The sequence below is a fragment of the Heloderma suspectum genome, chromosome 1 (genome assembly GCF_057233095.1).
Source record: "Heloderma suspectum isolate Gila_16-S chromosome 1, 16-S_ref, whole genome shotgun sequence".
Lineage (NCBI taxonomy): Eukaryota > Metazoa > Chordata > Lepidosauria > Squamata > Helodermatidae > Heloderma > Heloderma suspectum.
Window position 1 is genome coordinate 333,343,502 of NC_139458.1, and position 23,557 is coordinate 333,367,058.

General features: G+C 43.2%; 1 protein-coding gene across 1 annotated transcript; it reads left to right on the forward strand.

The window, feature by feature from the left end:
• The first annotated feature begins 279 nt into the window (after window positions 1-279).
• LOC146359516 (protein LEG1 homolog) lies at window positions 280-21,070 on the forward strand. Its single transcript, XM_084816271.1, has 5 exons — window positions 280-292; window positions 993-1,079; window positions 2,757-2,941; window positions 6,903-7,033; window positions 20,773-21,070. Exons 1-5 carry the CDS (start codon window positions 280-282, stop codon window positions 21,068-21,070), a joined length of 714 nt encoding a protein of 237 aa, XP_084672397.1.
• The last annotated feature ends 2,487 nt before the right edge of the window (window positions 21,071-23,557 follow it).

Below are 23,557 nucleotides of genomic sequence, written 5' to 3' on the forward strand. Positions count from 1 at the left end.
TGGACTTCAACTTCAATCAGCCCTAGCAAGCATAGCCAGTAGTAAGGAGTGATGGGAATTGTAGTCCAACAACATCTGGAAGACCACATTTTCCCCATCCCTGGTATGCACCGTAAAACAATCCCAATGCTCAGTGCACCCCAGATATCTAAATAGGGTGATGTTCCCTGACTTGGGGTGTATTTTCCAGAGGCAACATTTTCTGAACTTTTCCTTGATGGAGCTATTTTCACCTAGCACTTCCAGAAATGCAAACTCAGAAGCCTCACAGCTACCATAATGCTCCATTGTGGTATGTTGCAACTGAACATTTAAAAGACTGCCCTTTTTCAAGGAGCCAAAGTTGTCATCAATGCCTGGAATTAGAAAAAGAGAATGGGAACCTCTAACATCTGGCTATATGAATTGTTATGACAGTAGAATTGTTTGCTACGTGGCCCATATATGCTAATGAGCACAGGAGCGCTAACGTCTGTGCTTACTCTTTCTTATCTCCCTGTAAATTTCTTTAATAAACATGTAAATTATGTTAAATAGAAATGTCCATGTTCAAAACCAAGGACATGCTTGAAATATATTGTAAGCACATGACTCTAACATGTAACTTATAGTGAAATACTGTGCGCATTGACTCAGAAGTAAGCACCAAAGTGTTTATTATGGCTTATACCTCCATAAGTGTGCAACTGCAGCCTTAGCAAATAGTATGGAATATCAGTTATTAGTGTGTTGAGCTTGTTTCAATTGCTAGCTTTAAACAAAATTTCTATTCAATATATGCTGAAGACAAAATTATTGTAAAAGCAACATTTAATTTTGAAACACATCTGTCATTCCCTTTGCTGTCAAGATCAAAAACTGAATAAACAAATATTCAGCGCTCATGAAGAATATACATCATTCTTTTAGCAAAATCCCGTGTGATGTGTAAACATTCTTTGCCATTTATAAAAATAACATTGTATGCAATACTCCATTTGGTTTCCCTCTAGGCAGACTAGTGGGTTCCTTTAATACCACAACATGTGACCTTAAGGATCAAGAAAATCTGCGCATATCCGTGCAGAGCTGGTGGGCTTGTAAGTATATGTTCATCATGTTCATGGAATGCTATTTGGTCTCCAAAGCAATTCAGAATTTGCCATCCAATAAGATTTCCATAACACCAAGTCACTTCACTGTTACCTGACTTGGCTGAAGAAGTTCCCATAGTAGCACACATTTAATAGCAACTATATCAAGCCATTTTTATATAACTTTCCACCCCTTCTCTGGGGTTGATGTCACCCAGCTGTTCAAAAGCAAGCAGCCTATAGTTCTGAGACAAAGGGCTGCTCTACATGATGCTAAAAGCCCACAACTTTACCAGGGCTTCTGCTTCAGAGATGAAACTGAGCTGGTCTGCTTGAGTGTTTAAGTGGTGAGCCTCCACTTATGCTCAACCTATATATTTGTAAATAAACACAAATATTACAAAATGCCAAAAATGGCAGTAACTGCGTTCCAAAGAAAACCAAACCCACATGAGCGCTGAACCCCTGAAATCTCTCACCACTTAGAGAATTGAGGTGCGCATAACAATGTGATGCTCATGCTCAGGCACATCTGCGAAGAACAGGTGGGGTTTTCTTGTCCATCACTTTTTCCCCTAAGAGCTTCATATTGCACTTCAAGGAATTGCTCAGACTGGGAACCAGATAAAGCTTTTAAACCAGGGATGAATTCTATTTTGAAGAAGATCTCAGGGGCCACATTCCAGTGGTGAGCAGAACCGAGGGTAAAGGGGATGGGGCCAAATACAAAAATGCCAGCATATTGAAGCGGTAGGGCACAATCCTATGCATGTGTAGACAGAAAAAATGTCCTACAACTCCCAGCATGCCGCAGCAAGCCATGCTAGCTGGGGCATGCCAGGAGTTGTAGGAGTTTTTTCTGTCTACACATGCATAGGATTGTGCTAAAGCTCTTCCTGCCAGTAACAAAGCCTTAGGAGAGGCATTCAACCTTTTAGAATGGGGAAAAACCGCACGAAACCTGAGAAACCATCAAGCGATTGGGAGAAAGGGGGTGAGGCCTGGGGAAGGGGGCATGACTGGATTTGAAGGCTGGATTTGGTCCCCAAGCTGGAAGTTCTGCACCCCTGTTTTAAAATGTTGCCCGAGGTTGCCCTACATGACTGTTGACTTGAGGAACTTTCCAATGCAGGGTTTCTGTAAGAATAGCTGATTAAGGGTATAATCCAAGTGCTGCAAATTCTTAGTTATTTAATTTACTGTCATTGCATTTTTGCTGCCAGGGTGGAGGAGAGAGGTGTTTGCGGGATTTTCTTCGTCGAGTTTCAAAATAACTTGACTGGCTTTCGATATTGTGTTCCTTGATTTTGTAATGGGGGTGGGTAGGTGGGGGACATTTGCTGCTGTACTTCAGGCAGCAAAATGTCTTGGGCCAGCCCTAATTTCACCCCTGCACAACCTCTCTCTGTCTCCAGTAACTAACTGGGTAGAGAAATGGCTCCTGAAACTTTGGGTTGACTTGGAAAAACTACCCAAGTTCTGTTGTGCATTTCCCCCCTGGAAGAACTTGGGTAATTTATGAGTTAATCTGAGGGGAACTTTGAGCAGCTCAACCATCTCTGCTTCTTGGTGGGCTGCATGTTAACAACACTTTCATTAGCCAGAACATACGACCATTTGAATGCTTTTCCATATGTCCAGGCATTTCAGCTAAACCAGGTTTACTTCTGTCCGCTACTGCAGGTCCGAATTACTATCTATCAGTTATTCCCCTTCTGGGGGCACTGAAGACTGGCTTCTTTGGAGAGCTACCATATGAGATAGAAATATTACCACCAAATGAGCGAAGAGCTGACTTCTGTGGCAGCATTGCTGAATGCAATATCCAGGCACCAAAAGTCATATCTAGCTGGAGGGAATTCTTCAAGGTACAGTATGTTTTTCCCTAGCAGATAAGGTATCTTTCTTTAATTAGAGAGTCCCTCTCCTTCACCTTATGCACACATGCAAGCAGGGTTTTTTTTACTAACTTCAAAAAATAGATGGTTTACTTGTCCCTTCTTTTCAAAATTAGAACGTGCACTTTTAGGAGATTTAGAGACAGGGTCTCCACAACATGGTCCCCACCAAGTTACCCGCTCCTCCTGATTTTTCTTTTATTTCTTAAGATATATATGTCTTTAAAAAAAACTGGGATGCTGGCATCCTGCAAAGCAAAGGGCTGCCCTCCAGCACCATCTTTATTTGGGTTCAAAAAAGTGTTTTGTTTGGAGCTCAGACCCCACCTCAGCTTGGTACTTAGGTTCTTGGACAAGATACTTTTATTTTAATCTTGCCAGTTTGCCTTCTGGGTAGTTAGTAACCAGCCAAGCCCACAAAGGCGACTATTTTATGAATGGGCAAGACCCCCTCATGGCAGCCATTTTTTGAAAGCGCCCATGACACATACTCAAAAGTTCAAATGTGCCCGCTGAGCCAAAAAGGTTTGGGGGTTGGTTTAGGACTTTTCCAAATGGTTAAAGAAAATAATTTTCCTTTTAGAATTTGCACCTGTTATCCTAATCCAGTACCACCGGCACAATATCCCACATTCATGCAATGGATGATGGGTAGATTTGAGGAATGAAATGGGATAAATAATAAAAATTTGGAGAGATTGTGTGTGTGTGAGAGAGAGAGAGAAAGAGAAAGAGAGAGAGGGAGAGAGCACAGCCATCTTGTTTTGTAATAATAAAGGGGCACAGGAGTGCCCCTTTAGTTAATGTGAGTCAGAAAAAAAGGTTCTGCCATTATAAGCCTCAAAATTCTACTGCTTATAAAAATGACACCTGTTCAGCTAATAACTTGAAAGTTGGCATCCATGATCTTCCTGATGAGGCCTACAACTGCCCAAAATATCAAACCAATCCAGTAAAAATGACGACAGGTACAAGTAAAACATGCTTTAACACATTTGTACTTTTTTCTCCAAGCTGCAGCTCAGCATATCATGTATTTCTTTCAAATTTTGGTGAAAACTACTGATGTATGTTATTCTTGTTTGTCAAGGAGTTGTACCTTTCGTAGGTTTGGTGAAATTTTGAGCTGCAATTCAGAAGGTTTATTAAGATTGTTCTGGCCCATCTGAAGGCCAGTGGCGGCAACGGCTAGCAAAGTTACATCAGGCATGTTCACTTTCACTCTGAAGCTAGAATGCTGCCAGTTTTCTATTGGAATTCTATTGCAGAGGGCTTCTATGTGCCTTGTCTACTCCTTTAGATATGGAATGTGACCTCAGAAGGTCTCACATTACACATTACTACACAGATTGGGACACTATCATAGATCAGGTAGAGAGACTTTAAACTCCCCCTCCCCCTCCCTGGAGGGGGATCTGGATCATCCCTCCACCCCCATGCCTCTAATTTATAATGCCAAAATGGCATCCACTTGGAAAGTAAATTGCACGCATAGGGCAAAGGGTTAAGCCCACCACTCTAGGGGATCCATATGAGGTCCCAGGCACTTACTTTTGAATAAAAATGAAAAGAAAAAAAACTCCTAGCTACATCTTTAGAGCCACATGCAGTTTGACCCTCAGAGAATGGGGGTGGGGGGGTGGAATACACAGGTATATGTGTGTGGGGGGGGGGGCAGAAGGATCAGAGCCTCGCATAACCTTTCTGAAAGGAGAAATGCAGCGTGAGGGTCCCAATCCTTGTCCTTACTTTCCGTGTGGTAGGAAAAGAATATGCAAGAATCATATTTCACACTAGAGGTATATTCACATGTTACTCTTAATGTGTGTTCACACTCCATATGTGCTCTTTAAGATGGTTGTGAGAATCTAGTCCCATTCAGTCATTCTCATTGTGTCTAAGCTCTACGCATGAGGAAGGGAAGTGGGGGATGAGCTTGCTAGCTCCCCTCTCCCTTGCCAATTGCTTTCTACATGTGGAGAGTGACTGTCTGCAGAGGATAACCTCCTCTGTCTGTGGAATCTCTCCTGGAGATTTTAGAATCCTGATTCTTCAAGTGAACTCACAATTACCATTGGTTAAGAATTATAATCCCCTCTATCATTGCTTGCAAGAAAGCAGATTCAAATACACTGGGGAGAGGTTAGGGCCCCATCTACATGGGGTATTTACTCCGGATCTACTCCATCCCAAATCAATAGTGTCAGATGATGCACACTGCTCTCCCTAGCTAGCCCAGCGTTTCTTGCCCTAAATCCGGGGGTTTTGTGTGAGTGTAAATGTGTGAGTGTATGCGGGGTTTGTCATGAACGTCTACTCATATGCAAGCACTTCGTTGAACACGTGAGGGAGGGGAGCAAACCTCCGCTCATTGGCTGCCCTACACCTACGCAATTGCTGATGTTCATTTCTACTTGCGGCGGGACTCGCCCACCCCACCCCAACTAATACGGCTTCAGTTCCCATATACACTGCAAAAGTGGAGGAATATAGCACTAGCACTGCGTGTACTGTAGAAAGAGCTAATTCCATTCTGTGATAGTACAGAATGGAATTTGCCCAAATTGCTTCATAAAGCGTTTCCATTTAGATTGGCCCTAGGATTGCCAACACTGTAATTATACGTTTCAGTTATCACAAACCCTGCTCTTTTAAGACCAGAGTTAAGCCTACCTCATGTTGGCTCATGCCCCATAAAGCCAGGGAACTGGACATTGGAAGCTGATGCCTTAAATGACATGCCCCTTGATCAGTGATGTTGTGCAATGTTTCCTTAGGAAGCATCTAGCCTTGGTGCTAGGAGAGGGTCCCCTCTCACTGTTTAACCCATCCTGCCAGCTACTGATGTAAGCAACAAAGTGGCATGGGTCAACTCACAGGAGGATTCCTTTAGCAAAACATTAAGGCTCAGAGGCTTCGTAAGTCAATACAGGACCAGGACAGCATGAGCCATCTTTGCTGGTCCCAGGCGCTCCATCCTCTCCTCGTGGATTTGGGACTGAAAGATGCAGGAAAAGTGTGGATGCATGGAGGGCAAGTTGTAAGCAAGCACAGTTTGTGACATTGCACAACATCATCATTGATCACCGGACACGTCAGTTAAGGCATATCCTAGTTTTGTGGTCCCTGAGCCAACATGAGAAAGTCTTAACTCTGGTTTTAAACTGGCAGGTGTGTTTTTTTTAATAATCACATTTGCTTGGTGGGAGAGAGTCTGGATGAACAATCCATTGCTGACTTAGCACAATGGGGACTTTACAGTAAAAAAAAAAAGGAAACTTAATTTTTTTTTATATTGTATTCCTATTGTTGTTTTATGTTTGTAAACCACCCTGGAAACTTCAGTGTTCAAGGTACACTTTATACATTCCTAAAATAAAATAAAATAAAATAAAATAGACTACTGGAAATGTTATTACGCTAATGAGAATACTAAGTAAAGAATGTGAGCCATAAAGCTCAATTAATATAATATTGTGAAAACAGCATTTTTAGAACAAGCGAAAACTGGTTTGCTGATTAGATTCCACTTCTTGTGTTCTGTACCAGGAAAGAAACTATGGGTTAACTCCTCCCCCTGGACCTGCTTTCATCACTAGAATTGGGAGGGTGTGATATACCCACTCCCTTGCAACCCACTGCACACTCTCAAATTTTGCTCCAGAGGGTTGGGTGACCTCCAGAGTAGATTTGGGGCTTCAGCAGACAGGGCTTCAGCGGTAGGAAAGGAGTGGAAAGTCTGCTTATACAATATCACCAAATAGGTGTTTCACAATGTTCCTCGTGTATTCTAGGCAAACATCATGAGAAACAGCCTCCTCCAGAAACCTGGCATTTGAAATAGAGGGCTGGAATGCCTATCTATAAATAAATCAAAGATTTTTACTCAACATCTTAACACAGTATTTTAGACGTATAGTTTTCCTAGTAGTATCTCTCATCTAGTGCACTGAACTTTGAAAGACCCATGGCGCGATGCTACTCAAAAGATAAAGCATTAAACTACTTCTGGAACGCTCATACAGCCTCCACTGATTTTGCACTTCCAAAGTTTCAAAACCGGTAAGATAAAACTACCCAAGGTACCAAAGGCTTTCCACAGGTTCCCTACCATGTGTACGCGTGAGTCAGAGATAAAAATATGAGAAGCCACTTTCAACCAGTCACGTTTATAAATCCTTCCTACAGTGCAATCTGGTGCCAGGGACCAGCAATATTGACAGATGTGCCTATTGACCTTTGATGGAAAGAAATTAATAATGGTGTTGTTGCATTTTGGAATGTAGGCCTGCTCTTAATAAGTTACTCAGTTGTCTTTCTGCCAGCCCTTGATCTGGAGCCTGCAGTAAAAGGAATCACTTGACTTTTTACATTCTGCAAATGTTTTGGATAGTCAGCTAAGAAAGGAGAGTGATAAATGTTTTGAGAAAGGTTCCCATCCAGTAATATTGTCATGAATACATGGAATTAACTTGTTAGCTTGAAGAATATAACAGGAGGGAGGCTGAAACAGACAAAGAAATTGATTTGAGCCTGCTGCCTGCTCCTTGAACTTTTGTATATCAGAGAAAGAGGTAGACATGTTTTGTTATACTATTTAACTTGTTCCCCAAAGGCTAAATCTAGTGGAGCTCGATTGACATGTCTTATTCTTTGTGTGTAACGTCAATAGGGCTGGATCTACACTTACCGCCTTTTTTCGCTTCCAATGAGGTTTCACCGCCCGCCTTTCACACTACGCAGTAGCCGCCTCGAATTGGAACTGGAATTTCCCACTTCCGTGCTCCCGCTTTCAATACCCTAATATCCAGGTATTTCCCCTTAATGTGCTCTGATTTTCTGCCTTCGCTACCATATCCAGTCGTAGTCCCCTCCCCCACCTGTCCATATGCAGCGGTGTTTGTATTTCCCTCCTGTCCAATCACAGCTCTCGACGGCCCCATGTCTTCTTCTGGCTACCAATCACATAGCTTCCTCAGCAGCCCCCATTTCCTCAGTAACATGCAAAGGGCTGGATGTGCATGTGTTTGTCTGATCTCAGAAGCTAAGCAGGGTTGGTCCCGGTCAGTGCTTGGATGGGAGACCACCTGGGAATCAGGCTTCCTGCATAGAGCAGGGGGTTGTTGTATCCCCTCAAATGAGACTAAGTTTTACCCCCCCATCCCCCGCTCCGGATGTTTTTTTAAAAAATTCAGGCGTTATCCTCACAGAATCGGGGTTTCTCCACGATGTTTTTTGTTTTTTTTTCTATTTGAGGCATGATCAACTTGTTGGAAAATTTGGGGTGACTTACAGCAGAGCTGACTTATACAAATAAAGTGGAGTAACACAGCATTTAGTATTCAGTGAAATAAACACAAGCTAGAACCAGTTTAGAAGAAGTTCAAATCAACTTACATTATTAGTGCTTTTATTCACATCATTGAACAAGGCTAATACTGTTTAACGGGGTGCATGAGTATAAGTACGTGAAGGCATGAGATATAGTTGCTTGCTTCCCCCAGGAAGAAAGCACATGTTGTTTGTTGCAGAGGCAAAAAAAAAAAAAGGAAGAGGAAGTGGAGGGAGTAGGAGAAAGGAACCAATCAAGTTACAGGACAACAAGGGGAATGAACAAGACAAGCAGCTGTTGATACAACACCTTGTCTATCGTCCCCAAGTGTCTGGAAGCATGCAGAGTTGTTCCTATAATCCAACAGTACCTCTTATGACTGATTGGCTTAAATTAATTGAAATGGCCTATAATTATATGGGCCATGTGCACCAACATGCTACTGCAATGACTGCCACATCATCACATCATTTTTAGTGACCAGGCATGCATGAACAAATAATCAAATATGTAGCACAGTGGCTCCTTGCTTGCAAGCTAATTATGGCTTTGCTACCCATGTGTCCTTGATATATTGTCTACCCAATACAATTAGTGGCTACATTATTAAGGGATTATGTGTTATGAAATGTTGAACTACTCTTATCTGATTGATTTATTTGATTGACTTAGGGAATGGTAGAGGGGAGCCTACTAAGGAAATTATAACAGAATTTATTGTAAGCAATCCTACACTGCTGGTTAGCATGAAAAGCAGCAGAAGCTTAATTGTATAATATAATGCCAAGAGGTAAACGTGAATTGTTTCTTTGACAGTACATTGCCGTAACTCAGGTCTCCTCCCATGAGCCGAATAGGTCACGGTGTGGTAAATAATGGGAGGTAATTGTATTTTTTGTAAGTATCTTAGAATCATAGAATCATAGAATAGTAGGATTGGAAGGGGCCTACAAGACCATCAAGCAAACTTCCGCCTACTGCCAGTCTGCCGACACAAAGGGCGTCCGACATAGCAGACACCATTTGCATCCCTGCTCTTTTTGTGATAGGCTACATAAATATTTACATAGCCTATCATGGCAAAGAGCAGGGACGCAAATGGAATCCGCTACGCCAGACGCCATTTGCATCCGAAGCCTGGCAGTGGGCAGCAGCGGACTGAAGAGGATGGACCTGGACCCGGCCGGTGGCAGGTAGGGTCCGTCCTGACAGAACTTTGCGGGGTGGTGGAGGGGAGTAGTCCATTCTGCCACGGACTCGGGGGGCTAGATTCTAAAGAATCCAGCTTCATTGGAGTCCATGGCAGATTTCTCTGCCATCCCTAGTATTAGCTATCCTGCCCAATTTTGTGTCATCTGAAAATTTGATCAGCATTCCCTGCACCTCCTTATCCAAGTCATTAATAAAAATGTTGAAGAGCACTGGGCCCAGGACTGAGCCCTGCAGTACCCCACTCGTTACCTCTCCCCAGTTTGAGAAGATCCCATTGATAAGCACTCTTTGAGCCCGATTCTGTAGCCAACTGTGGATCCACCTGGGAGATCAGATTCATCTGGCAGGACTTGTTCTTGACAAATCCATGTTGGCTTTGAGTAATCACTGCTTTGTTTTCAAGGTGCTTCCAGATGGATCGCTTTATCATCTGCTCCAGAATTTTCCCAGGGATTGATGTCAGACTGACTGGTCTGTAGTTCCCAGGTTCCTCCTTTTTACCCTTTTTGAAGATAGGGACAATATTAGCCCTCCTCCAGTCATCTAGCCCTTCACCCGTCCTCCATGATTTCCTAAAGATCATAGACAGTGGTTCTGAGAGTTTTTTCTGCCAGTTCCTTTATTACTCTAGGATGCAGTTCATCTGGCCCTGGAGATCTGAACTCATTCAAAGTAATTAGGTGTTCCTTGACCATATGCCTATCGATCTCAAGCTGCAATCCTGCCCCTTCAGCCTGTACTTTGCCTTTGCCAGCCACACTGGCTTTTTCTGTTGTCTCCCGCCTTTTTTTCTTGTCGGAATTGTTTATAATTGTGCCTTGAGAATTCCCTTTTTTAAAAATTTCCACCTATCTTGGACTCCTTTTCTCGTTAGCGTCACTTGCCATGAGACCTTACTGATCATTGTTCTGAGTTTATTAAAATCAGCTTTCCTAAAATCCCGGGTTCCTCCTGTTCTTTTTGAACAAGTTATATCCTTCATTTGCTGTACTGCAGTCATGAGAGTAATCCCACCAAGTCTCAGTTATACCTATCAAGTCATAATTTCCCCCCCTGTATTAAGAGTTCAAGTTTGTTCTGTTTGTTTCCCATACTTTGGCCATTAGTATATAGACATTGAAGACCATGGGCTTCATGGTCTGGCTTTCTTCCTACATGTTTGTGAAGACTATTATTGGGCACTATTAGAGCTGTTCTCTCCGTTGCGGTGCATGAGCCTTCATCCATTGTTACCCCCAATTTTACTTCTCCCTTCCCCGTAGGATTCAGTTTAAAGCCCTCCTGATGAAGTTCTTCATGCTGTGGCCAAACACATTCTTCCCAGCCTTTGTGAAGTGCAACCTGTCCCTTGCCAACAGTCCATCTTCCAGGAAATATAGCCTGTGGTCCCAGAATCCAAATCTCTCTCGTCGGCACCACCTTTGTAGCCAGTCATTCTCCCAAAATATTTTTCTTTCCCGGTTAATGGCATCTGAAGCAGCGCCAGCTTTTCTCAGAGCTCCGGGGAAGATTTGTTTTTAATTATTTTTACTCTTACCTTATTTTTAATTCCCCTGAAGCTTTGGAACTCTGACATAGCTGGAGTGTGGGAGTTGTTTGGTGTTTGACCAGCTGGCGGCTACCTTTTTTATTATTCCAGGAACTAGCTCTGTGCTTATCTGGCTACGAGGAGTAGGTTCAGAGACTCTAGGGGGTTTAGCATTTTACCCTCCCCAAACAGCTCTCCTGTCTGCATTGCTGTGTTGCCAGAGAAGCAGGGATTAGGGGCCTGCCTGACTCAGTGCTGAGATCGCCATTTGCTGGGCTGGAAGCAAACACCCCAGGGTCTCCTTCAGTAACAGGGCATCGCTCTGAGCCTCCTGACACCAAGGCACTGTGGAGGCGGTGGCAGCCAGAGACGAGGAGTGTGGCGCCCAGATGGTGGAGGGCCAGAGAGATTCCAGCTTCCAGGACTTGCAGCTGCGCACCCAGGCATCTTTTTGGGGGCTCCTTGGTTTTGACATTGTTGCTGCTGATGATGTTGGTGCAGTTGCTGCCCTCATACCTGGAGTGCCTTTGCAAGGGAGCGGAGTGGCGGTCACATGCAGGGCGGGCAACAAGGTGACGGCAACGGCCTCTTCTGGTTGGTGTCTCCCCCCTCGGCGCTCCCATGGCCTCCATCTCGTCTTTGCCCTCGCTCTCCTTTCCAGCTCTGGCTGCTTCGCTAGACGGATGGATGGAGTAACAAGTGGTGGCGGCGAGGCGGCGCCATGTTACTCTTCCTGTTGATTCCAGAAGACACTCTTACTCTCCCTGTCGGATCAGCCACCCACCTTCCAGCAACGTAGCGACCGTCTCTTCCTAAGGCGTGACCAGGCAGCTACCCAAGGCCCAGAAGATCAAGGCAGCACACTGGGGAAGATGGAAAGACCTACTCTCCCTGTTGAACCTAGCCACCTACCTTCCAGCAACACAGCGATCGTCTCCCCTTGAGGTGCGGGCGCAGCCAGGCTGCTACTTAAGGCCCAGGAGACCAAGGTAGCAGCCCTGGGCAGGCTTGGATTTTCTTATGGTAGGAAGGCTTAACATTGTGAGAAAAACCAGGGTGAGTTGTTGGTAATAATATCAAGGCTACTCCAAATTAGTATTATGGGATAGCTTTGTTTTCTAAGTTTTATATCTTGCTTTAGTTTTAACAGCTGTAAGTAGATTTTAATTGTTTTCTTTGCGGCTACAAATGGTTACAAACATTTGATAGTATTAGTGGTTTGAATCAAGCAGTGGTTTGTCACTGTTGTGTTGATTATTACTTTTTACAAAGTTATTTTATTAGTATTGCTGTTTTTGTGAATGCGTGTATTATTATTATTGATTTTTGCTGCTATACAAAAGGAATCTTGTTAAATTTTATTTTATTAATACATTTCGTTGTTGGGCTTGGAGTTTTGATTCTGAGTCCTGACCTTGTTGTCCCCTTTTTACCAGCAAATTGGTCTTTAGCTTCCCCCAGTCACATAAACGGCCATAAATGGCCATAGCCTGACCCTGGCCTGATTGTAAGTTAGCTTGCAGCCCAGGATTGCGTGATGGTTCTTACCAGAGTGCAGTACAAACAGCTAGGTCTAATTCCAGTGACTGAAGATGTTGCAACATTTGTCAAGGCTCAAAACCAAGCTAAGATTACTTACTTTTTCCCTGCCAAGGGTGAAGCCGACCCTGCCAAAAATGAAGCTGTCCAACGAGAGGCCCCAGACAATGAAATTCTTGATTGGTCCATGGGTCCTCATTGTCAAATGAAGTTCTTGAATTTGGGGGAGGCTGGTGACAGTTTAGCCACGGAAATAGCTTCTGTGGAGGGTACTTTAACAGCGGAAGCCCAAACACATTTTTCTGGCCTTTTATCTGTCTCTTCGCTTACCAAGGCAAATGAACCATCTAGCCCCACAAGAGAAGCGCCAGTGAAGTTTGTGAATAGTGGCTGTGTCCCAGTGTCCCCCTCATATAACATGAGGACTTTTTCAGCTGGAGAAAATGGGAATATCCATTGCTTTCCCTTCCTAATAAATTTTCTTAGTAGTCAGCACGAACTGATAGGAAAATTGTATTCTCTCTGGTCAGAGGATATAGCTCTAATAAGGAATTTCCTGGCAGAGAGTAACAAGTTATTAACAACCCTAACTGATGCTGTGCTGTGTATAAGGATGGTAAAGGGGAAAACAGCTCCTGATGCCCTGTCTACAAATGGGCCTAACCCAAAGGCTCAACCCATTCATCTTGACAAAGTCACCAAAGTACCCTCCCCTCTGACACTGTCTAAAATCAAGAAAGAAAAAGGAACAAATGGTAAAAGGGGTATAAAATCTAGGAAGGCAGTTGTAAGATCCAAAATGAAAAGTAAAAACATCCAAAGCTCTGCTCATTCAACCCCCCCCACATCATTTAACTTCAAGAGGCTATTTAATCTACTAGATGAGAAGAGAAAACCTGTGGTTTCTCCCAAAAGTAGGGCTAAGAAGAAGTCTGAGACACAGGGATGCAACTCACCAAACTCAAGGATCAATATACCACAGCAAACTTCAAATGTTATGATAGATGTGAATCAGGACCCATGGTCCATAGCTGAATTCCCAAATAAGGTAACCTTGGTCCGTTCAGATAGTTCTAGACAGGATATTACACGAGACATCTTGTCGACTAACATGCCCTGGAAATTGCAGCTAATGCAGCAAAACCTGGTATTTATTAACTACCCCAAACCAAGAGGCCAGCTGTCTCAGACTGAACGTAAGTTACATCTTTCAAAATTAATTTCATCTTTCACAGCAATCCCCCTAACAGTAGGGGATACTGAAAAGGTTGAATATCTCTTTTACAATTATAACTCAGCCTGTGCAGTTGTAACCTTTGCCCAAAGAAGGATAGCGGTGGAAATATACAGTGCTAGAGATGTGCTGGTAAGGAAGGGCATAGGAATCAATAGGCATTTCCGAAACACCTGTCCCAGTATATCTTTGGGACCCTCGTGTATTAAGATCCTAAAGTTACCAAATACTATACACGTTGACCCACCAGTCAGTATTCTAGTGGAGCTGACCCCAGATGTGAAATTCAAAGCTGCATCCCTAGACCTTCTACCCAAGAACACCCTAACTAAGGTAAAACAGCAAAGCACCACTAGTTTGGGGACCTCTGCAAATGGTAGAGATTTACAACAAGAATATTTTCTTCCAGAAGAGGCTGGATTAATAGAAAGTTTCTGTAACCTCCCTCCCTCAGCTCAGGAAGATATCCTGATGAGATTCTCATCTCTGAAAGAGATCTTGATGACCAAACTCCAGATGGATAAAGTTGCCTCAGAAGTTCTACATTCCCAGGAAGGGGCGAAGGATTACTCCAACTTGTATAGACAGGCTGCCCTTTCAGTAGATCCTTCAACTGTTATTGGTTCTATGAAAGATTCAAAAGCCATGGGGAGAAATCCTCCTACCCAATATTATGCTTACCCCCATAAGCATAAGAGAGAGGACTACGGGACCTAGTAAATCAGCAATCTTCAGCCAAGAACCACAGCACCTGTTCACAGCAAGGCATAGCTGCTGAAATTACTAAACCTCTATCCCGCAGTATGGTACAGGTGGAAGTGGAGGTCCACCCCTTTCCAATCAATTGTAGAACACCTGAAGAAACCCAACAGGTAAGCAACATTCCCAAGCCTTGTCTCAAACATAGTGAGAGTGCTTGGCAAGAAATGAGATACCTCAACAAGGAAGAGTTGGGCATAAATAAGCCCCAGCTACCAACTTTTACAGAGCCCACTATGGCCCCCCCAAAACAATCAAATGTGATCAGGTCACAACATTTTTTTGACAAGATTGAATCTCTCCACTCACATAAAGGTGAAAATAGAAGTCTCAGTATTCCATTATTTGAGGACAAACTGACCTGCACTCCATTTCTCATGAACCCATTTATTTCATCATTAGGCTGTAAAAAAGTAATGGACCCCTTGTTTCCCAGTTGACAAATCCCAGCAAATCAAGATTTGTTGAAACATATGGGTCTTTCTTTCTTAGTATGGAATATCGCAGGCTGGAACACACATAGACAGGATAAAGAATTCCTAAAATTACTTCAGAAACATGATATAATCTGCATCCAGGAGACATGGATAACGGACACAGAACCAAACAAGATCTATCTAGAAGGTTATTCATCTAGAACTCTCCCTGCAAAAAAGCTTTCTTCCAAGGGCTGTCCAGCTGGTGGCCTTGCCACCTTAATAAACCAAAAATGGAGGCTTCACATTGAACAGATCAAAGTGGAAGCTGCCCCATACCTTCTGACAGTAAGGGTGTGGTTAGGGAATAGTTTTTTCCCTATTCATAATTAATATCTATATCCCGCCCCATAGTACAAAAGCCCCTTTTTACACGCAGTGGACTGAATTGGATACGGCCCTTGATTACCTAGAAAATGAATTCCCACTCACTATTATTATAGCAGTAGGAGATTTTAATGCTAGAATTGGAGGAAACAAAAATAAGTTAGCAGTCCACCTGAATATTGATGAAGAAGAACTGTTAGCTGTCTTTCCACAGAACTTGAGAGACAAGACTACTAATATAGAGGGTTACAACTTTTTGGAGTTTCTGTTTAAAAGGAACTATTCAATCTTGAATGGCTCCTATCCAAAAGATACCCCAGGAAACTTTAACTATTTATCAATAAGGGGGGAAAGCATAATTGATTATGCCTGTGCTCCTCTGAATAAGATTAAAAACTTCATTAATTTTGAGGTCATGCCTATGGGCCACTGTGACCACCAGCCTCTAAGGTTCAAGTTCTTTAGAGAAGATGGAAGACTCCAGATTTTTGCCTGTGAAAAGTTCCAGGCCAGTGTTGATCTACTTGGTCAAAGGAGGGTTAAATGGAATAACAAATGGAATAACAATAATAAATCGTACCCTCCTATCGGAACAGATGTTATCCCTTCGTAATAATATACTACAATTAGATGTTACCTCAGCAAACATTGTACCTCTGTATCAACATATAATGAGTTTTCTAAAACCTAATCTGATCAGAGGCAAATGTAGAGCTTTCTGCAACCAATACCAAGAAAGCTGTTTTGACCTGGATTGCAAAATGGCTCGATCAGCAGTAAGAAGCTATGCTAGGAAAATAAAGTCTAACTATTCCCCTAAAATAATTGAGACACTTGTGAATAAGAAAAAAGAATACAGGGAATTAATCAGAAATAAGAAAATGACATTTCAAAGACATCTCTGGCATAGCTTGGATACTGCTTTGAAGACAAAAGATAAGTCAGCCTTTTGGAAGATCGTAAACAACAGCTTAAATGGTGATATATCAAATGTAAATCCACAAATATCAAAGACAGATTGGGAGAAACACTTCAGTGTTTTATTTAATGCCGATAGCCCGCAATTACATCTGCCTTTATGCTCCATCCTTGGCACTACAGATCCATGGTCCCCCCCCGTATCCCATAATGAGATAGAGTTATTAATTAATATAATGCCAGCTAAAAAAGCCCCAGGAGAAGACTAAGTCCCAGCAGAGGTAATCAAACATAAAATCAAGTGGTGGCTGCTGATTTTGGCCAAATTGTTTGATCATATAAACCTACTTGGGGAATTCTCAAAGGGTTGGAATACTTCTATTGTAATTCCGATCTTCAAAAAAGGAGACCATAATCAACCTTCAAATTATAGGCCAATTAGTCTTATTGCAGCCAAATTATATGCTAGACACCTGCTGAACAAACTGGAGGATTGGGCCTTCATAAATAACATCCTTATAGAAGAACAAGCTGGTTTTCGAGCAGGTTATTCAACAATAGACCATTGTTTTGTACTAGACCACCTGGTTAATAAGTACAAAAATCTAAAAAAATCAAAATTGTATGTGGCATTTGTTGATTTCAAAGCAGCTTTTGACTAAATTAATAGGAACAGGTTATGGGCAAAACTGGCAGACTTAAATTTAGATCAACGTCTCTTGATTCTATTACAACTGTTGCATGAAAACTCAAACATTCAGGTGAGATTTTCTACTGCTGGACACATGACAAATAATATCGCAGTATCTCAAGGAGTTAAACAGGGGTGTGTCCTGGCCCCTCTTCTCTTCAATCTATTCGTAAATGATATAGTTTTTGATTTGACTGGTGATTTCTATTTCCCAGTAAAATTAGAAGAAAGGAAATTGTCCTTTCTTCTTTATGCTGATAATCTGATTCTCATTTCATATACCCAGATAGGTTTACAGAGATTACTATCAGCATTGGCTGAATATTCCCATAAAAACCTACTATCTATAAATTATGGGAAAACCAAAGTCATGGTTTTTGGACATAGATTCCCATTACACAAATGGAGAATAAACACCCACCCTATTGAGCAATCTCCTCATATCGCTATTTGGGTGTTCTTTTTTCAGCTTCAGGAGGCTGGGACGCTCATTTCAAATCCTTGAAATTAAAGACAAACCAACAACTAAACGGTTTACTGAGGTTTTGGCATACAAGGGGAGGTTACCAAATCCACCCAATGTTAATTTTGTTGAAATCAAAACTTATCCCTCAGTTTGTATATGGAGGAGAGTTCTGGGCTTTGAAGTCTTCCTATAACATGGAAATGTTTCAAAACAAATTGCTGAGAACAATTCTAGGTTTGACAAGGTGTATTCCTGCTTCATTTTTATGTTCAGAAAATGGTGTAATACCAGTTAAATCTATCATGGTCATCAGGGCCTTTAATTATTGGCTCAAGATTTTTTTCTCTCCTTCAACTAGATTTCCTAAACTGTGCCTTTTAGAACAAATGAGAGTTAACCCATCAAACACATTATCCTGGTTTCAGAAATTAATTTATTACATTCATTATTATGGTTTTTCCTTTAAATATTTTACCACTTTGAATGTTGCCCATTGCAAAGAGGTTTTTAAGGAGAGGGTTTACAGTGTTTCTATCCAAACGGATCTCTGTTCAGTATCTAGTAATGAGATAGCACCTTGGTTTGCAAAGACCAAGCTTAAATTTGAATGTGAATACTATCTGACTTTAATTACAAACCCTTGTCTTAGATCCGCTCTCACACGATTGAAGATGGAGCAAATGAAAACAGCAGTTTTAGAAGGGCGTTTTAACAAGACCCCCTATGCCTCAAGACTCTGCCCCTGCCGTACTGGCAAAGTGGAAGATCTGCCTCGTTACTTATTCTAAAAAGATAAAAGTAAAGGTGTCCCAACCAGTCGTGTCCAACTCTAGGGTGTGGTGCTCATCTCCATTTCTAAGCCGAAGAGCCAGCACTGTCCGAAGACGCTTCCGTGGTCATGTGGCCGGCATGACTGAACACTGAGGTGCACGGAATGCTGTTATCTTTCCCGCCGAGGCGGTACCTATTTATCTACTTGCAATTTCTTGTTTTCGAACTGCTAGGTTGGCAGAAGCTGGGACTGAAGACGGGAGCTCACTCCGTCACGCAGCACTCGGGTCTCGAACTGCTGTCCTGCTGACCTTCCGGTCTGCAATTCAGCGTCTTAACCACTAAGCCACCACGGCCCCTTCTTATTCTACTGCCCTATTTATTCCCAAATTCGTTCTAAATGTTTGCATCGTTTTTTTGAAAAGAAGTCCAGCTGGTCCGATTTAGACAGAATACACTTTTTGTTTACTTCCAAAAGAAAGACAGTCTTATTGGCACTGGCCAATTTTGCTCTCACAGCCCAATTGCATAGAGCTAATTTTATGACCTTGCAGGAAGTTAAAAATTAATATGATTTGTTTGATTTCTTTTATGTATGTTTTATCTTTGTTATTATTTTGCTTGTTGTAACCTCTGGTTGAAACAATAAAAGATTTGATTGATTGATTGATTGATTGATTGATTGTTGGATTGATTGATATTTTTCTTTCTCTTTCTTTCCCTCTTCTAACTACTGGAAGGATGGATGAGAAAACTATCTGGGCCCCAAGCTTCTTGAGTTTCCTTCCCAAAGCTTCAAAGTCTGACGTGATTTCTTCATAGCTCTGCTTGGCGGTATCATTTGTTCCCACATGGATGAGAAGAAAGGGATACCTGTCAGTGGGCTTTATGAGTGCAGGCAACCCTTCAGTCACGTCTCTAATCCATCCTCCCTGGAGACAGCATACCTGGCGTGTCCATGGGTCTTCGTGACATACTTGGGTTTCGATCCCATACAGCAAGGAGTCGCCCACTACTACTACTCTTCTCTTCTTCTTGTTGTAGGCCTTGGTTTCATCGCCTCTGCTTGACTGACCTTCAGCCTCTTGCTCGCTCTCATGCAGGTTCCCCTGTAATTCATCCTCTGCAGGCTGTCCTCTAGTCTCATCCTCAAGTACCTGGATACGATTCCATAGCTCCACTGCCTCCACTGGTGCAGAGTGGCTTCTAGTTCTTCTGCTCCTAACTCTCACCCTTCTCCAAGGAGTATGCTGTACTTCATTTTTCCTCACCTCAGCATTTTCCTCTTCTGCCTCAGCTTGCTGTTGCTCTTCTAGCTTCTGTTCTTCACTTTGCTGTGGTAGTTCCACCGTTCTGTCCAAGAACTCTTCGTGTTCTCTTATTCCCTGGAGAGTTGACACTCGCCACTCCAGTCCTCTTACTTTTTCTTCCAACAGCGTGATTGACTTGCACTTGTTGCACATGTAGGCCATGTTGTTCTCAGGCAAGAAAACAAACATGGCACACATCTTGCAGGTCACCACCACTGGAGAGTCTTGTCCTTCCATAGTCTCTTTTCCTTTTTGTGTCTAGCTTTCTGATCGTTCTAGAGTAGCCTGTGCCTGGTCCTCTACTCACTGGAGGTGAAAAACAGAGTCCCACTGGTATGGAAGTGTGTGTTACAAGACAAATAAATTTTTAAAAAATGATTTTTCAAAAAAATATTAGTAAAGCCAAAAATGACATTATTCATTGAATAGAGGGTTGGGCTAGATGATCTCCAGGATCCCTTCCATCTATAATATTCTATTAATTTATGATTCTGTGTTATTATATTTTCGCTGAGACGATTTTTAACTGTATGGCAAGAGATAACTGAATTTCATGTGACCAGCTTGAAAACAAGTGTAAAGAAGATTTTTGTTAAAATGTTAGTTATGATGCAGCTGCAATACAGTGCAATGAAAGGCTATCTGCACAGCCCTTCATTGGCCCTTTTTTTGACATAATGGTAAACTATGGTTTAGCATTTCATGCATGAAGCTCAGGTGCATGCACTCCTCTCTCCCCTCTCCTCGTCTGGAGTGGCAGGAGATTGGAAGCAGGAGATTAAAAGTGGAAGCAAAAGCTTCCAAACAAACCAGAGTTCTCCACCACATCTGAACTCAAGGTTAGTTCAAACAAGCCAGGCTTGAGCCATGGTTTATGATCCTAGCTGGTTTGCTAGCTGTAGCTTAAACTAACCAGAGATCCTCAAGTTCAGATTAAACAGGGGACTCTGGCAACCAGCTAGTTTCCAGGTAGAGTACTTTAGTTTAAAAGTAGGAGCAGGTGCTTCTGATCTCCTCATGGGTGCACCAGAAGGAAAGAGGGGAGAAAGAGCACGCCTGAGGCTTATGGAGGCTTGTGCATGTAACACTAACCAACAGTTTAAGCTTGCGTCCGAAGGGATCTCTGTGTGCACATGCTATCACATTGGGCTAGAAACCACTCATCTATTACTATTACTAGAATGAACACTAAAACACACTGAACTGCTACCTCACTTTTGTTTTCTTTAACATTTCAGATTACCATACTTCATTGGCCCTGAGAACCATTTCCAGGAGGACTGGATTAATGCTTTGAATTTCATTGCACCAACACATTTTCCTACAAACCAGAACACCACAAGCCGTCTGTTAACTGTAGTTCCACCACGACTACTCTTGGAAGGAGACCTGGCCCCTTTCATTTCAGACTTCAGCCCTGCACAGAATCAAGTGTTGTTTCTACTTTGTGTTCTTCGAAAGGCCAATAAGATGACAGGTATAAGTCTTAGTCAAGAGTTACTTTGTCTGATTCGGTTAAAAGGGACTTGTTCCTAAGTAAAGGTGCATTACAGTAAAGCCTTCCCAGCCTGGGGCCCTCCGGATGTGTTGGACTGCAACCCCCATAATTCCCAGCCAGCATTGCCAATGGCAGACTTATCAAGTGCCACTTCCTCATCAGGATGCCTCGACTTCATTGCATGAACATTGCTTCAGAATCACACAGAAGGGGTGAGCAGAGAAGAGAGGGAGGATCTATGCATTGTTTTTTAGGAGAATTTTAAAGTTTAAATGCATTAATGGCAGGCAAAAGGAGGGGGATGTACACATCTCAACATTCTTCTGGTAAAGTAGAGACAGCCCAATAGGGGAGATATGAGCCCTATTCGGGATTGTCAGCCATGCAATGAAAGAGAGCAAGGCTGGTCCTGCCCCAGCCAGCCCTGCTCCCCCAGGTCCATGTGTTGTGGGGGGAAGTTCTGAAGAGGGAGCCTGCTCTATGCACACGGACTCCTGCCATGATCAAGGATCCTGATCACAAAGGGAGCTCCCCTCTTTGAAACATCCCCCACCAGGAGATCACAGGACTCAAATCCACCCTGCAAGCTCCACAGAGCACTGCTCTAACCACTCAGCCACAGCAGCAGGCAGTAAACTGACTAATCATGGGGCATTTGGCTTCCTCCCCCACCCCCAGTCTTATCGAGAGTAGTATGTAATCTATAGGGCCTCCCTGTTCACAGCAGCATTATACAACATAAGAACCTCCGGCCTGCAAGCCTAACCCAGCCGGTGGAAGCTCAGCATCGAGCCCACGGAGGCTTGTGCCCCCTCTGTGGGCCCTGCCCTCTCTGCCCCCCAAGCCCCACTTGGTGCACAAGCCCCATCCCCACCAGGGGTTGCAGAAGATGAGGGGAGAAGAAGCCCCATTGCTCTCTTCAACCACAGATTGGAAATCACAGTGGAGATTCTCCCATGCTGCTGCTTTGCTGGGCACAGGACTTCCCTGACCAGGAAACCCAAACAGAGCAAAGCGGGGGCAGAGCCAGCCATATCCCCTTCATTTAGCTGAGCTGGCTGGCTCAGCTTCAGCCTCCTCACTTCCTCCCCACTTAGTAGGAAGGAGGCAGGGCGGGTGAAGCTCTGACAGAGAAGGGACGGGGACGTAGCCAGTTCTGGCCCAGCTTTGCTGCTTGTGGGCTTTTCTGGTCAGGATTTCCCCAGTTCTCTGCAATGGGGAAAAGAGGCAGGGGAGGCAAAGCCAGGGGACAAAGATGCAAAGGGGACATGGCTGGCTCAGCTTTGCTGTGCATGGGGCTTCCCTGACAAGAAAAGCTCCTCTGCAGCGAAGCCTGATCCCTGGCCCACGCACCAGGTGGTAGGTTCACCCGCCACTTCGGCCAGGGAGCAAATGATGACAGGTGGACCGGCACAGGGTGTGGCCGTATCCTGTGATGTCATTGGCATGGCCTTGCCCACTTAATGTCATATGGCCCGTGGAAGGCTGGGTAAGGGTCATCCAGCCCCTCCAGCCCTTTTTGGTTCTGTATCCCTGCATTAGACACATATGTGCAGTTGTAGTTATCTGTACTGGAGGTTGATCTAAGTTTTCGTTGTAACTTTGTTTTCCCTCCTATTTCGATTTTATAATACCATTATTAGAACTAGGCTTGGACTAAATGGCTTTACTGGGGTCCCTTCCCTCTCATTGATTCTTGATTGTAAGAATGTGGCATGCCAAACTGGCCTCTTCAGTAGGCCTGAAGATAATCAAGAGACTCAAGAGAGTTCATTTGCTCTCTGTAAGAATCACATGGCACTGGTGTTTCCCCTAGAAAACTGATGGGGCAGCTGTATCTGTTGGGGTATTAATGCTGTGAGCCTCCACCTATGTTCAACTTGTATATTTGTAAATTTATGCAAATACTACAAAATGCCAGTAAGTCTTTTCTGAGCCCTTTCTAAGGAGACCAACCCAGGGTATGTGCTGGAATCCCTGAAACCTCTCCCCGCTGACAATTGGTGTGCATATAACAATACCTTTTCCCAGCCACTAATTGATTTATTAGCTTTGTGGTGAGCCATGGCTTTAAGCCAAAAAATGAACTGAATTGAACTGAACAAATGCATATTTTCCCCCCTAGGAGGAATTATTTTGCGATTATGGAGAATGATGATGTGGACTGAAGCAGCAAGGAAAATGATCCTCAGAATTATTGAACATTTGATCTGAAGGTACCTAGCCTGGGGACAAAGCATACTTCTACACAAAAATGACTATTTGCCAGAGTAATCCTATACTCACATACCGCTTGAGGACTGGAAATACACAGCTGCTGCACTGATGGAAGGGCCACCATATCCAATGTTGTTCAGCCCGGGAAAGGAGAGGGAAAACACACAAATAAAAAAAGGCATGGAAAACATTAGGTGGGGCCGTAGCATCCTTTGGAAAACCGCCAGTGCCTGCCAGTCAGGGACTGTGCTTGTGATGACACCAGCATGCTGTCCACACATGGAGGCAGCCAATGAATGCATCGCAAC